This window comes from Talpa europaea, assembly GCF_964194135.1.
Source record: "Talpa europaea genome assembly, chromosome: 15".
NCBI classification, from domain to species: Eukaryota; Metazoa; Chordata; class Mammalia; order Eulipotyphla; family Talpidae; genus Talpa; species Talpa europaea.
In genome coordinates, this window is record NC_140083.1 from 31,002,664 (window position 1) to 31,020,013 (window position 17,350).

The following is a 17,350-nucleotide window of genomic DNA, read 5'->3' on the forward strand; positions in this document are numbered from 1 at the left end:
ACATGTAACATTCTCTTATCACTTACTATTTTGATCTCTTTCTTTTGATTAGCAATGTAAAGGCAGACTTCTTTTATAAATAATATATTATCTCTTTAGTATAAGATCTTACTTTGGGAAATGATTCTTAATATGTATTTAAAACATTAATTGAAACATAAATTAAAAATATTTTAACATCAATTGAAAATATATTTTGATTGCAAATAACTTACGGAGGTGCATAGTTGCATACAAATATTGATGTTTGATCGTTTCCCAAGTTAGGGCATAATGAAATTGCACAACCAACTCTCTTTGATTTGGCCCAAACTACCTATAATGAAAGGAATTTTAAAATAAAATACCAAAATAACTCTATGCCAATTAATGCATTATAAAAACAGGAATAATATTGTCATACTAGAAAAAATGAATGTACATCAATATCTATTATTTGACTTAGAACAATTATTTTGTGAAGGCTACTCTCTCTCTCATGACAGTTACTTCACTAGTTTTTCCTTATTGATAAATTCCTATTCTCATAAATCAAATGGAGTATATTATCTATAATAAACAACAATAATTCTTCTAGATGCTTTATGAGATGTATATTTTAATTTTATCCATGGGCATAAATATCAGCAATATTAAAAACAGCTTATAAACAATTGACTTTATTTCTTTTTCTCAGAAAGAATATATTTATGATCGCATTAAAAATTTTGTGTTTTTTTTTAAATTTATTTATTTATGCACACAAAAACAGGCCAGATGTATGGGGCGGGGGGTGAGAGGATTCACTAGAGACAGAGTGGGGAGCAGAACAGGCAGACTGACTGAACTACACTGCTGAGGGGAGCAGTGGGCCAGACAGGAGAGGTCTGCTGTACCATGTGGCTCACCCTCCTGGCTGAAGTGGCTGCTGATAGCTTCATGGTGCTGTGCTTAACCTCTTACGCCACCAAGGAGGCCCCCACTATATTTTGGTCTTAACCATGTTCTTATCTTTGTTAAATCATAAGAGACAAATAGAAGACAGATAAGAATATATTGTTTATTGACAAAACATGTCTGCCATGGAGATGGTGAATCTCTAATTTGTCTAGTTGCAAAGAATAACAGTGCCATGCAAAGTAAAAAGACTTCTTAGGAAAAGGAGCTACGGGGAGAGAGAGAAAGAAGTGAAGAATATTACTATTTCTTTGTGACAATGGCATATTTTTTTCTTCATTTCCCCTCCCCCTAAAAAAAATGCTGATTTACTCCATTTGGAAAATGAAATCCAAGGAAAACTAATATAAATTTTGATAACATAAATCTTTCAACTTGGAAAATATATTAAAACGTATCTTATAAACTGATCTCTTAGTAATTATTTCCCATGGTGTGGGTTTAGCCAGTTTTCCAAAATATATTTTGATATCTCTTTGATTGCAACAAAAGTACAATGAACAGAGTTTTGCAACAAAATTTTGCAACTAACCATGGTGACAGATGAATTCTGAGTTAATTTCCCACTTAATAAAATCAAATTAAGCTAGATTCTTTAAAAATCCCTTTCCATTGTGATGTTTTAGAATATGAATAAATTGTATAGCTTCAAGTTTATATATTTTAAAAAATAAACCAATGTTTAAAATTTTGGTTCATGAATAACTGACTACACTATGAAATCCCATTTGTTTAATATATTTAAATCATTATTCTTTTTTTTTTTTTGCTTTGGGAATGGTAAAAATATTGACTATATATAAGTTTAATACGTATTGCTTTCATTGAAGGGGTTGAACATTGGTTATTACTTCAATATGAACCTCTGTGGATGGTAAATGAAAGAAACCTTTAGCTCATTTTGTTTAGAATACTAAGCAAGACGTAGTAGCTGCAATAATGAGAATAACTCACCCACTCCAAGTTATTTAAGCATATGTGTAAATTAGCCCTGAGGAATGAACTTCTGTTTCTGATGTAGCAATGCTAGGAGAAAGGGAGTAGCGTTCCTTTTTTTCTTGCAATAAAAGTGAAGACAAGGGACTGTGTTAAGCTTGTGACCCGGCCTTGATGCCATATTAGGAATGTTGCATTCTGCTTGTTATTAGGACACCTAACATTTGATTCTATTCTTTCATTTTCTAGCAATGACCAAAATATATTCTTTGCAAATGTCTATCCTCAGAAGGGTTTCCAGATTTACAATATCCTGTTTTTTGGGCAAAGAGTGAATTGAAGGGAGTACGAGAGCTGCTACTTTCTTTGTTCACTGCACCTCTGGCAAAAACGACTTGATTTAAAACACTAAACGTTGGGCCTCCCCTGGTGGTGCAGCGGTTGAGTGCTGGTTTGCGAGGCTTCCCGCAGCCTCTGCAGCACCAGTGCGATCCCAGATCACTGGCGAGGGTCCCACAAAAAACAAAACAAAACAAAAAATAATGTTAGCTCAGCTTACACAGGTGAGTAAGTTTGGAAAAGAAAGTTAGCTATCAACATTGTTTGAAGGGACTTTCCTATGAGCTCAATGCCATGTTTAGGATTAGCTTGGCTAAATAGTGAATTCTATTTCTTACCAAAATTATAAGAACTAATCTTTTTCAAGATAGTGAATATTAGGTAACAAATGATAATACTACTTGAGTGTTAGCAGAAAAGAATACGAGCTATACAGTTGTCCCAGCTTACTTCTTTGAGAGAGTTTGTAGGACATAGCTGTTGAGGGTGGGGTGTGGGGAAGCCAGGAGGAGCTTAATGGATTCACATAGTTGAGAGACAGTCTGTGGAGACTGGAGAGGTAGGAGATTAGAGAGTGTAATACTGGAGATGTGAGGTAAATGTAATGATTACAGATGTTCCTCATCACCACAGCACTAACTAGAGCTTGCACGTGAAGAAATTAATCTAGAAAGAACCTCTGGGAAAGAACCTGGGAAAGAACCTCTTCTAAAAACAGGAGGAAACAATACTGAGGCTTTTGCATGGCCAGGAATAAGCTTGTTACCAGCAGCAAGCAGGAAGCTCTCATAATATCTGGGGCTTTTGGGAGACAATACAGAAAAAGCTTACCTCACTGGTAGATAATTCACTGCAGAATAAAAAATACTTTCCTTTCACCTGACACTTTTTAAAAGCAGGAGCCAAAAGGATCAAACAAATTCCAGATAACTGTATGCCAGAAGACACTTCAAGAACATTTTCATGTACATAAATAAGGCCAGCATCCAACAAGGAAAAACCCAATGTGATAAGATAGAAAATTTTGGCCCATAATGAAGAAGAAAAATGAAGCCACTGGAAATAACCCAGAACTAACATAAGTGCTAGAGTTAGCAGGGAAAACAAAATCATTATTACAACTGTATATCATATGCTTTACCAGATAGATGAAAGATTAAACATACTAGATATAGTTATTGACAATATAAAAAAGACAAAAACCAAACTTTTAGAGATACAAACTTCAACATGGAAAACAAAAAGTCATTTTCAGTAGATTAAAATTACAGAAGAAAAGGTTAGTGAAATTTAAGATAAAGACACAGAAAAGGGGCCTCCCTGGTGGTGCAGGGGTTAAAGAAGTGCTATCAAGCTGTTGCCACTGCCACTGTCACCACTGCAGCATGAGTTCCATCCCCTGGGAATTCCATCCTTTGCCCTGCCAGGGAGCAACCCACTTGAAGCAGCAGATCTCTCCTGCCTTGCCCGCTGCTCCCCTCAGCAGTGTATTTCCGTAGATCTGTCTGTTCTGCTCCCCACTCTGTCTCTGGTTGTTCCTCTCACCTACCTCATCTCTCGCCAGTACCCCAGTTCTTGTATGCATAAATAAATAAATCTTTAAAAAAAAGGACTCAGAAAAGAGAGCATCAATCAGCTGTTGGAGATTTTGAGTGGCCTTCTTCATGGGTAACGACTTTGGGAAGAGAGGAAGCAGAGGGAGCAATAGAATATTTCAAGAAACAATGGCCAACATTTTTCCACATTCGATTTAAATTAGCGACCTACCATTCCAAACAGTTCAGTCAACTGTAGCACAAAACAAAATAAAAACAAAAACACATTAGGAAAACTGCAGTGTTATTATGAAATTGCTCGAGAATTATGATAAAGGAATAATTTTAAAGGGAATCGGATTGAAAAGACAACATACAAAGGAATAAATAAAAGAATTACTATAGATTTCTCATTTGAAACAATACAAGTGAAATGACAATGGGATAACATTTTCAATGTTAAAAAAAACAACAAAACAAACTCACTATATAGAGTTCTATTCCCAGTAAAAATATCTTCCCAATGAAGGTAGTTTTCCAGATACTCAAAAGAAGTTCAAAGGTGGGCCTCCCCAGTGGTGCAGCGGTTGAGCACTGCGTTGCGAAGCTGCCTGTAGCCTCTGCAACCAGAAGAGGGTCCTGCATGGCATGCAGACCTCTCCTGCAGCCCGACGCTCCCCCAGCAGTGCACTTGGGTCCTTCTGCCAGCTCTGCTCCCTGCTCTGGCTCTGGTGAACTCTCTAACCCTCCCGTGCTTCTGACTGTACCCAGTGCTTGTATAAATAAATAAATAAATAAATCTAAAAAAAAAAAAAAAAAAAGAAGTTCAAAGGAAATGCTAATAACATTGTAACTGAAATGTGCATAAGTAAGAACTAATTAATAAAATGTCAAATATTCACCTGTGTATAATGGCCACAAACTGAGGAGCATGATAACGTATCAAAATTATAAAATGCAGTTTCATTATACCAAGAGTTAACAGCAAATTTTGGTGAAAATATTCTCAATCCACCTAACCAGATATTTTCTCCAATATATTGGAACATTGCATGGCATCCATATTGTTTTGGTAAACAGCTGTTGTGTTCAAATTTGCACTTGTCTGCCCATGCTTTGGCAACCTTCGCTAAGGCGGCTTCCCAAGTCTGAAAGATAAAAATAATTTAAAATTGTGAGTGTTTATTTTGGATTAATGAAACTTGTAGTCAATTAAATTTTATTTTAACAAGAATTTTTCTTTGACAGTATATTCATAGTTGGTAATTTCTTTTTGTCTGTGCTTCAGAAATAGTCATTTAGTACTCTACATATGAGAGTTCCTTTTTGTATTTGCAGAACTTAATCTAATAAAATTATCTTAAATATTTCTTCTACATACATTAAGAACCATTTATGACAATGTTATAATTTTTGCTTTAGCTGTCAAATGTAAAAGAAGTATAATTTATTATATTTAGTCATATTTTTACTCTTTTTCTTTGTTCCTTCTTCATTCCTGTTGTTGCTGCATTGTCTTACTGACTGAAGAACCTTCCTTAGCTATTCTTTTAGAGAAATTTGGCTCATGATAAGTTGTCTTAGTTCTGATATTGGCTATGTCTTAGTTTCACCTGAGTAGAATTAGTTGTCTTAGTTTCTCTGGATAGAATTCTTAGTTCACACTTTGAAAATGAAGTTGTCTGTTCTTACAGATTTTTTTTTTTTGTCTTAAAGTTGTTGAAGCTTGATTATGACGTACTTTGGCATGAATTTCTTTGTTTATGTCTTTACCCAAAATTTGGAAGTTCAGCCAGAATGCCACAATCAAGGTAATAAATATAAAAAGACCTTTCAAGAGTTTCCTTATGTCTCTTTGGTTTTGTTCATTTTTGTGTAAGTATATAAATTTTGAAGTAAACCATTACTAATATAGTAAACTATATTGTACTACGCTATATGGAAGATCTCTAGAAATTATTTATTGAACATAACTGAAACTATATAATTGAATATAACTGAAATTGAATTGAACAACAGTGTCCCAATTTCCCCACCTCTGCCCCCTAACCCCTGGCAATCAGCACTTTATTCTTTGCTTCTGAGTCTGACTATTTTAGATACTTCAGATAGGTGAAATCATGTTGTACTTGTTGTTCTGTGACTGCCTTATTTCACTTACAATGTTCAGCATGCTTTTCCATGTTGTTACAAATGGCAAGATCTTCCTTCTCATGGCTGAATAATATTCCATTGTTTGTATATATGTATATATACATATATACCTGTAGGTGACCTTTCTTTCTATATATGTATACATATGTATACAAATGTATACAGTGTAATTATATGTGTGTGTGTATATATAATGTGTGTGTATAACATTTTCTTTATCCATTCATTTGTTGATGGATATTTGGGTTGAGTTGTTTCTCTAGCATGCCTGTAGTGAACAGTGCAATGAATATGAAGGTGTAGATATCGCTTTAAGATTCTCTCTTCAAGATCCTTATTTCAATGATTTTTGGATATATCCCAAAAGTGAGATTCTGGATCACATGATAATTATATTTTTTAATTTCTTGAATCATTGGCATGCCATTTTCCATAGTTGCAGCACAATTAACATTCTCACAAACAGTGCACTATTGTTCTAGTTCCCTACAACCTTGTGAACATTTACCTTAAAATTTATTTGTATTATTTTAAATCACTTCTGGCAAAACAAATATTTGCAATTAAGAACAGCAATTTCTTAATAAAATTTCTAATATAAAAGTAATATTCAATGATATGTGGTGAAGAGATGACAAGAAAAGGACAGAAACTATCTTAGAATAGCAAGAAATTCATTAGATACCCTCTTATGCTTCATATTGGGAGCTCTTGTTATTGCCTATCAATGAACCTGCTAGGGATAGGAAGCCCCCCTTGTCTCAGAAGAATTGAATCCTAATCACCTTCTGTACAGCTGGCACAAATAAGAAATTAAACTTTGTTTTGCTAAGCCACTGACATTTCACGGTTTATTTCATACTATTGCTTAGACTGACATCTTATAAAACAGTGCTGGAAGAGGGGAACAGCATAATAAAAATATGAACTCATGTTCCCCTGAGACCTAGGCAGGAGGGATTCTAGCCTTTATAAGATATCACATCTCTCTTTCTCTCTGTAACAACAACCCCCTCGCCCCCACCAAACACCACACACAATTTATTATTAAAAGTTTCTCAGCACAGGTTCAGGGTGACCCACAACGCTGGACATTTACATCTTTTGCCATGTGTTCTTAAACCAAAAGGCATCTTTAACTGAATGGTAAATAGATTTATGAATATTGTTGTTGATATTATATAGGAATACTCTTCAGAGTCAAGAAAAATATGAACTGTGCAAACTTTGAAGAAAATCCCCTGTGCAATCCTCTAGTCTTAAAGTTGACTCTGAAGAACATGAGTTGGTGTGATGGAACCAGGATATAATCAGGGAAGGCATTGCATGGGGAAGAGGTAATATGGAGAATAGTGTAGCTGGTATTAGACTTTGTGAGAGTGAAATAGTAAACCTGTTTTAAGTGAAACAAATACTAAGTGAGACAAATAGTGTATGATTTCATTTAAACGTGAAATCTAAAAAAAAAAGCCTGAACTAACAGGAACAGGCAACAGATTGATGGCTGTTGGAGGTGGAGCTTGGGGGGGAGATAGATAAAATGGGTGAAGGTGGTCAAAAGTTACAGCTTTTAGTTATAAGATAAATAAGTTTGAGGAATGTAAACTACAGCATGTCATTTCAGATGTAAAGTATGATTATAGTTAGCGATATTGTGCTGTATATTTAAAAGTTGAAAAAATTCACAAATTTGAAATAATTCTCCCCACAAGAAGAATAAATGTATCTCTGTGTGTGTGTGTGTGTGGGGGGAGATATTAACTAAACTTATGGTGATAATCATTTCACAGTATAGGCATATAGCAGACTGTTATGTTGTACACTGTAATACAATGCTGTATGTCAATCAAAAAAGAAAAATATTTTAGGGTTTGTTTGTTAACACAACATAGTCTATACTAGCATGTAGAAATTGTTATGAGGAATGAAGTGCCTAGTATTTCTGGATGATTCAGTCGTGGAAGACAGGAGAAACTCCTGTTGAAGAGTTAGCCAGCATTTGGCATTTCAGCTCTGGCCAAGATGGAGTAACAGGAGTAGGTTTATCTTAGCATTTGAAGAAACAAGACTAATAGTATGGACAGTTACGATTTCTTGGTATCAACTGTACATGAAAGAAAACATTATAATGCAAGGGAAATTCCCAGCAATAAATTCATAGTCAAGAATTTGTTAAAGTTTGTAAATTATATGAATGATATTAATTATCCAATGTTTTATCTGCTCACTTCAATAGACAAATATTCTTTTGCCTTACTGTCTGTGTGATGGAGTCCTATCAAAGACAAAATCAGTTCAATGTTTTTTGGAGTTAAACTTCACATATTTATTATTTTTCATGAAAAGGAAAGTCTGATATTTTTCTAGTGCTGATTTCATTATTTACATCCTTGTAGAACATTTTTTCCCCAAATGAATACTATACAAGAGTGTTATTTCAACTGCAAGTTCATAGGATTTAAAAATAAGAAAGAACAAGAGAATCTTCATCCCTGTGCTATTTATTTTATGTGTAGTATATTGGTTGTGTGCCTGGGAAGTGCTAGCCAAAATATGAGGGAGAGGAATTTATAAGAATTACACAGGAGCCTTAGGGTTCCAGACCAAACAACTTCCACTCCTGCCATCACCCTCCTCTTCTCCCCTCCCCCTCCCCCAAAACTCTCCCCTTCCCCCCTCATCTCTCTCCCTGCCCCATCAAAAGGTAGCTGGGTGTAGGCAAGGAACAACTTCAAGTTTTCCTTTCTCATCCACTCCCTGGAGACATCCAAGGGGTGATTTTGACAGCATGCTGAATATGCAGGCCAAATTCATGAGTAAGTCCGGGTAATTTACCATCCAGATACCTTAGATGTAACCACAGGTGTAAGACCTCATGGGTTCTCTCACCATGTATTTCATGTCGGCTGCTGGGGGTGAGACTTTGCCACGCAATTCATTGTGGGTCCTGACACACTGGTCTATAAAATCCCTGTCCGTGATGGATGGTATCTTGGGGGAAGAGTCTCTGACTACCTGAAAGAGAATTAAGGTCCATAGACAACTCAATTTTCCCATTAGAACCATGGTGGGATGCTGAGACAGCACAACCAGTAACGGCTGTGTCTGTGTGAGTCAGTCTTCGGGCTTCATCCTCCTGCACCCGGCAGTGCGCGCGGCAGCATAGACCCCCGTAAAGCACCTTCATATCAAATTATTTAACATTTAAGCATGTGTTTATTTTTTTTCTTCCTCCAGATTTCAGCCTGGGAACGGAATACCCGATAACGCTCTATAAAATATGCTACACGGAATTCATTTAAATGAAGAATAAACACCCCCCACCCCTCCCCACCCCCGGGCCAGGCTTTGGCTGTCTTCTGCTCAGGATAATCCGCGATGAGTGAGTTCGTTCCAGATCCTCGCCGGGATTTGGAGGCGCTGCAGAGCTGGTGTGCAAAGTCTCGGGCGGCTGCACCTGTACCTTCACCTGCGGCTGTGGGGTGAGTAATCCCGCTGTGGCGGCGGGACTGGCGCCTCAAATTTAGGAGTCGGGAGCTGGCGTGGACGGAGGGAGAGACTAAGGCCAAAGACCTGCTGGTTGAGGGGCTTTAAAGGCCCTGAGCGGAGGTATTTTTTTTCTTTTTCTGGTGGTTGAGAGGCTTTAGAGGACTTGCGCAGAGACTCTTGTTGCTAGGCAACCTGAGGACGCCTGTCTGGATTAGTAGAGCATTTGCCTGTTGCTATCCTCTTCCAGCTTGTGTTGTGTGAAACTGTCCGAAGAGTGTTCTTGGTCGTGTAACTCTCGCTTATGCTTTTCCCAGCTCTGCCATTCTGGTTCTGGGTTTACCCAGCTGGTTGGGCCTAGTCACCCGGACTATCCTTCTGTCCCACCTAAATGGTGAATCCCAGATAGGGAGAAGGTCGAGCTTCATTCTGGTGCGTTTGCAGATGCCCTGAAGTTTGATCACAATTTTGGGGTGATATGGGGGTAATTACTCTGCTTTGTTTGAAATTAGAAGTGTACTCCTAAATAACTGTACTCCAAAATAGGCTTGTCACCCCCCCCATGCTTTAATATTAAAATGTATCACAAATCGCGTTTTCACTGTCTTTGATTGTGGGTTAGATTTGGTCAATTTATTGTTTTCTTTGATTTTGTGTAAGCAGAATTAGAGCTACTAATATTACTCACCGAGAGAGAGAGAGGTGGCCCTTGGAATTGGAAATAATCCTCCTTTAAAATGGGCATTAGTTCAGTTACTTTTGGTTGTACCAAAAACATGGTAAGAGTTGGATCTGTTAGTTAACAGCGTTCATCATATGCTAGAAGTAATGTCTAGTAACTTGCTGCCCGCCATTGAGTTGGAGACAGAACGATTTGTATTTCGGTGTAGTTCTGAAATAACATTATCAGGATTGGTGGAATTTGCTTATTTAATAAATATTTATTAAGTTCCTATTGTTTTCTAGGCTTTCTGCTAAGTGCTGAGAGATTGGACAAGCAAAGCCAGTGGTGGTTGCCTTTATGAGGCATCTAGAGTAGTGGAGAATAATAACCACTCAGTATCATTCTTGCTTTAAATGCTTTCACTAGTTGTTTGAAGACAAAATTTAAATGTGATCATGTCATTCTTGGGTGTAGAGAAATGAAACTAATCAGAATATGTTTAAAATGTGTACAGGTATTCAACTTATTTATTGAATAAATAAATATTAAGTATCTGGTATAGAAGGGAGATGAGATGCCAATTTTCATGGGCTGTTAGAATGTTGAAAAAAGTGGTGTTGGCTATCATGCTGGTGGAAGTGCAAGAACTGATAGGACTTGGACATTTGAATATTTAAATTTTGCTGTTTTTATGATTTGCACATAAATTATATGATTTTAAGTGATGGATAGTGGTTTGAAATAGCTGTAATAGTTACTGAAGCATAAATAATGAATTGTGTGGCTGATGTGTGGCGTTCACTTCGCTGATGACTCAGCATCCGTCTCTTGGTCTCTCCAGCTTGGGTTTGCTTGCTGACCTCTCATCATCACCGTGAGTACGGCACTTCTTGTATGTGATAAATCCCGCTTCCTACAACAAACCCATAAGAACTGTAAAAAGTTCCTTCTTTGTGAACGATATCTCTGAAAAGAAGCCATCTGCTAGAACTGTAGGAGTATTTTTTTTTTAAGTTTTTTTTTTTTTTTAAGATTTATTTATTTATACAAGCACTGGGTACAGTCAGAAGCGTGGGAGGGTGAGAGAATTCACCAGAGCCAGAGCAGGGAGCAGAGCAGGCAGAAGGACCGAAGTACACTGCTGAGGGGAGCAGCGGGCGGCAGGAGAGGTCTGCGCGCCATGTGGGACCCTCCTTTGGTGGCCGGGGAGCAGCCGGGGGTCGAACCGGCAGTGCAGAGGCTGCAGGCAGCTTCGCAACCCAGCGCTCAACCGCTGCGCCACCGGGGAGGCCCTTATAGGAGTATTTTCAAATCTAGTAAATTGTGATGACTTTAAAATGTTTCTGTTATTGGTTGATAAGTCTTCCTGAATACTCTCCTAGAAGAATTCCAGGCTTAGGGTATGGGATTTCTAGGGCTAGGGCTATGAAAATGGGGTGAAGGGAGCCATTTAGATAAGCTAGTAAGAAATTGGGACTCTTTCAGGTAAGAGGATTTCATTGTGCTTTTAAATAAAAATAATAATGATGATAATGGCTAAATGTATTGTTTAACCATTTTCCACATGACATGAGAGGATGAAAAAGGTGTTAGCATTAAACTAATTTTACATATAAAAATATTAACTCAGAAAGATTCATTTCTTTTTTTTTTTTTTTTTTTTTTTTTTGTGGGACCCTTGCCAGTGGCCGGGGATTGAACTGGCGCTGCAGAGGCTGCAGGCAGCCTTGCAACCCAGCACTCAACCCTTGTGCCACCAGGGGAGGCCCAGAAAGATTCATTTCTTAACCAGCAAAGCATACCTTATGGGAAAGCACCAAAAATGAGGATTTTAAGTCAGTCTGTGTGATTCCAAGCTTGCACTAAGTAGCACATGCTATCTTTATATAAAAACAAAACAAAAATATTTTACTATTAGAATAATTGCAAGTCTATAATAGAAAAAGGAAATGTGAGTGAAATAAAAAAGGTATCCTTGGTTACATCAGATTGAACTATAAGATATATAAAGTTTGGATGACAGAGATAATCATCTGATTTTTATTTTATATGTCCTTGCAAGTTAGTTCAACATCCACTTGCAAACATTTTTACCCATCATCCATAATTACTAATCAGAACATTCACTCCATTATATTCTTTGCATATATAAAGAATACTGTTTATTAAAAATATTTTCATCGGCCTGTTCTGGCAAAATCAAAACTCAAAAAAGTTTAGGAAGAGTAAAGAAAATAAATGTACATCACTTTGTGTGAGGAAAGAGGTACTTGGCATTAGTTTCCTGTTGCTGATGTAAAATATTACCACATATGTGCTGCCTTAAATGAAAATTGATTATTTTACTGTTTTGGAGGTAGGAAATATAAAACCACCCCTAGAAGGCTAGAATCTAGATGTCAGTAGGGCTGGCTCTTTCTCAGGGCTCTGGAGGAGAATCCATTCCTTGTTTCTTCTAGACACTTCTGGAGATTGCTCATGGCTTCTACATCCATATTCAAAGCTAGCTGAGTAACATCTTTACTCCTTTCTGACCTATGAATCCATTCTTGTGTCTTTTCTTTTTCACTCTGACCATCCTGTCTCCTTTTTATAACGACTCTCTGGTGCTTGCATTAGGCTTACCAGTTAATCCAGGTTAACCCCTACATATTAAAATCCATACTTTAACCATATGCAAAATGTCTTTTTTGTCATATTCACAGAGTCTAGGGGATTGGGTCATGGAAATCCTTGGGGAATCATTATCCATACTTGTATTTGCCCCATAAATATTATCCCACATAATGCCATTGCCCTGCAAAAAGTTGATTTGGTGAAAGATGAGTAAATCATATGTTTTCTTTCATGTGTTATTATTATATAATTTGTATGATATTTAAAAGTAGTAAGAATTATTTCTATGTATTTTACCTTTTTCAAAGTATACTGCATAAAAATACATGAATTTGAATGGATTTAGAGGTTAAAGGAGTTGCTGCTTCTCCTACAAGTCATACACAGCCTTTCTCTGGAAAAAAGAAGCCATTACATGTATGTATGCCATATAATTTTCCTCTTCCATGAAATCCATTAATTGATTTCTTTCTTCATGACCACTTATGCTCACAAATATTTATGATCATTATTTCCTAGAGTTGAAAAACCGAACCACCAAAACTAAAAATAACTATTTAAAATTGACCACTGCTTCAGGTGGTTTTCTTTTTCAAAATTAAGCTTAAATTATTAGTTTTCTTATCTAAAAAAATCTTCAGAAAATATAAAAAATAAAAAGCATAGTAGAAACTATCAATATATATTTTGTTTTAGCCTGATAGGGAAAGAATAGGAGCTTTTGTTGTTAGGACTTTTATTCTCAATGCTCATAACATCATTGTTGAATCATGACTTAGTTAAGTGTGAGTTTAAAACTTCTTTGTCCTGTTACCTACCACATATTGAATAAATACAAAACTTCGATTAGAAATTCATTTAAGTGATGTGTATTTCCTTGTTGTTTTGTTCCAAATGTTGAATACCTACTGCTATTTAACAATCATGTTTCTATAATTTTTATCATTTTATTCTTACAACAGATCTTTGTAGCGGGCATTAACCTGCTTTTAGGTATGGAACAAATGAAATGAAGCTTCTAGAGATTAAGCGACTTTGACAGGGTTTTGAACTCATCTGACTTCAAGATCTGTGCTTTTTACTCTGTTTTCAGCTGACTCCCAATATGAATAAGATAGTGCTTTGGGACTCTTATGGTTCGTACTATTATGGGTTAAATTTGAATTATTTGATAATTTGAATCAAACCAACCCTTCCTTTCAGTCAAAACAATAAGTACAGTATTCTATCTTCTCTCATGGATAGTTTGGTTACCATATTATGGAGCCTTCCACTTCAACAGATACATTAGTTTTTTCAATTAGCATTGATTCATTGCTTTCTTTTAATATGTAAATAAAGGGTTTATGCCTACTGATTCTTATTTTTTTTAAACTTTATTTTAAGGAAGGATGGAATTCCAAGTCACGGTTATTCCACGATCCTTTTCTACCTGTGTAAGTCACACTACTTCACATTAAAACAGTTTAATAGTCAAATATTTATAATACATTGACAAGGAAAAAAATGAAGATTATCTTTCTCTCAGTCTACATATATATTGGTGCAATGTATAATATTTAGAATATAGATAATAGTGAAGTACAGTAAAATTACATGTATGCGTGTATGTACAAACATTAACATACATATATGTGTATGTGTGTATAGTGAGAGAGAGAGAGAGAAAGCGAGCGCGCAAGCATGCCCATGCACTATCCTTGTGAACCATGGAAAAATTTGTATACATGTGAATGACCTGAAGATTTTTACATCAAAATTAAAGTAGCTTATGGTAGGATGGTAAAATTAAAGTTAATACTTCTCATTTCATATTTTCTTTAATATTATTTCTATGTTTTATTGAAAAATATTGCTTTATAAAATTCAGCTAAATGCATTTAATAAAGAGGTAGAGCTTTTCCTTTTATAACAGGGATAGTGAAAATGAATTTAATGGTAAGTATATCTGTGCTTTAATCTTGAATATCCCAATTTTTTCAATATTAGTATAATGCATTTATTTATTTATTTGAAAGATTTATTTATTTATGCAAGCACTGGGGTACAGGCCAGAGGCGCGGGAACATGAGAGAATTCAATAGAGACAGAGCAGGGAGCAGAACAGGCAGAAGGACCCAAGTACACCGCTGAGGGGAGCCGCAGGCAAGACAGGAGAGGTTTGCCTGGCCATGTGGGTTGCTCCCTGGTCACGGATCAATCACGTGTGCAGAGGCTGAGGACAGGCTCACAGAGCAGCCCTCAACCTGCTGTGCCATGGGGGAGGTCCTAATGCTTTCATTTTTAGGCTAGAAGATATTATGGTTTATACTTAACATTTTTACGTTTTAAAATTTGGAAGGATTTTTTTTTATAGTCTTTCAAGTGTTTTACACTGCAAGGCTTCTTGGGAAATAGTGATTTGCTGGTCTGAGCCAATTGACATTTTTGTAAATTAAGAATGGGCAAATAGTCGCCATTTCTTGTCAGTCTACATAATAGCTATGTTTATACTTGCTTAGACATAGAGTTAGATGCAAGTGCTAGATTCAAAATACTGGCTGTAAGACAGTTTGTTTTATACTGATAAATGTTTAACACCTGGTTTTCTGAAAGTGCACTATAAATTTTACTTGTTATTATAAATAAAGCTAAGTATATTTTAAGTTGATTATAAACTTTACTGATATAAAGATATGTGGCAAGAACTTTACAAATACTGATAAAATATGTTTTATACTTTACTCTTAATTGTAAATTTCATATAGCTAATAGATACTTACAGGATGGTTTCTTTATTTTAGCTAAACTTTTCCATCTGTAGCCAACCTATGATTGCAATTGATAAACCAGTATAGTTCCAAAAGGAATGTTGGTTGACATTTACATTTATTGCAGAGCAATGTGAGTGATTTCTTTGCTGAATCAAATAATAATTTTGAACACTGGCACCAATACTTCCCCAGTTTTTTTGTTATTTACAATGTGACTTTTACAGACATGACACACTTTTAAATTTAACCTGCACTATTAATGTTTTCTCTACCATATTTTTAAGTCTCAGGAGCCAGCAAAATAATGAACCAGGTCTTGATTTATAACATTTGCCAATTCTGTGTAAATACTTCCACCACAGCTGACTTCAAGCTATAAGTAAATATCCCTGAACACTGAGATGGAAAGAAATGCTTATCATTGTATTACAGTATAATTACATATAATTAAGTATGTATGATTAGGTGAGGTAGATATAAATAACCTTTAGATACAGATAACAGTACAGTAAAATTATTAGGAAATTATAAGTTTTGAGTATTTATTAACTTTGTTTTTAATATATCTAATAATCTTATATAATTCTATTTTTAATAATGTGTGAACAAGCAGGTCATAAAGTTGCTGAGAATTTAACAAAAGATATATATTAAGATATAGAATGTAGGATTTAGAACTATCAAATTCACATTTTTAAAAGTTATGGAATGCATAGATTATTTCTTTCAGGGTCCCACCACTTGATTTGGGAAGACTTGTTGACTCTGATGATGAGGTAATTTTTACTATTTGTTATTTAATACAGCAAACATTTGAATATAGAATTATAGGTAGCATGTAAGAAGTATCATTGAATTTCATTTTTAGTATGATATTTTACATATTCCACTTAGTACAGTGGGTATTGATTTTAACCCACCAAATTCATCTTCTACTCTTGGTTGGGTCACACCATGTCAGATACCATTTACTCAGTGTCATCTAAGTGATCTGGTTAGTGTTTATTTATTACCTGCTTTTATAGAATTTTAGTGGTACTTTAGCACTAAATTTAATCCAGAAGTTTCATTATGTTCAGTCTGTTTTATCTGGCTTAAGTATTGTTATATGTATTAATGCACCAATAATAATGTTGGTGAAATAATTTACTTTGTTTTACATTTTTTTCTCATGCAAAAATGGCATTCAAAAAATTTCTTATAAAATTGGTAGAGGTTTATCCTAATAGGGAATCTAGGAATTTAAAAATATGGTAGAATATAAAATATGGTTTTACTAGTTTACCAGTATAAAATTGTCTCTTAGAAAAATGACTCATTCTTTAGGCTACTAAGATACTATACATTTAGTTATGAGCTATACTTATTCCAAAGTGTCTTCTTCAGACATATTTATATTTCAAAAAATATTTATGTTTTCACTTCACGAACAGAAGTTCTGACCAGTAATCTATACGCATGGCTTGCTTTTCTGTCTTTGTCAGTCTTTCTCCTACAGCTGACTCTAAACCATCTTCTCTTCAGTATAATGTTTTTATTTTTTAAGTATTTTTTTTAAGATTTATTTATTTATACAAGCATTGGGGTACAGGTCAGAGGCATGGGAGAGTGAGAGAATTCACCATAGACAGAGCAGGGAACAGAACAGGCAGAAGGGCTGAAATACACTGCCAAGGGGAGCAGCAGGCATGACAAGAGAGGTCTGCCATGCCATGTGGGTATCTCTCTGGCCGGCCGGGCATCAAACCCGTGCTGTAGAGGCTGCGGACAGCTTCACAGCACTGCGTTCAACCCAGTGTGCCACAGGGGAGGCCCACTTCAGTATCATTTTTGATAAATTATATTGATGGTACACTAATCTGTATCATGCTGCAGTTTTCACCCTGACCCTTTGCCTCAACCTTCTCCTCTGTGACAGACTTAGGTATTAT

The 17,350-nt window shown here is 35.7% G+C and overlaps 2 protein-coding genes across 2 annotated transcripts in view; one reads left to right on the plus strand and one right to left on the minus strand.

Annotated features, from left to right (window-relative positions):
• Positions 1-211: 211 nt before the first annotated feature.
• On the minus strand, positions 212-9,087 carry LOC311185339 (GLIPR1-like protein 1; the record flags this gene model as incomplete). Its single annotated transcript, XM_084255978.1, has 4 exons — positions 212-316; positions 4,649-4,894; positions 8,790-8,915; positions 8,998-9,087. 4 exons carry the CDS (start codon positions 9,085-9,087, stop codon positions 212-214), a joined length of 567 nt encoding a protein of 188 aa, XP_084112104.1.
• Positions 9,088-13,002: 3,915 nt separating this feature from the next.
• Positions 13,003-17,350, plus strand: part of LOC311185340 (calcyphosin-2-like) — a gene marked incomplete at both ends in the record, with an annotated part of 35,749 nt that continues 31,401 nt past the window's right edge. The window contains 2 exon segments of the mRNA XM_084255979.1: positions 13,003-13,083; positions 16,136-16,195. Of these exon segments, the coding sequence (XP_084112105.1) occupies positions 13,003-13,083; positions 16,136-16,195 (141 nt within the window).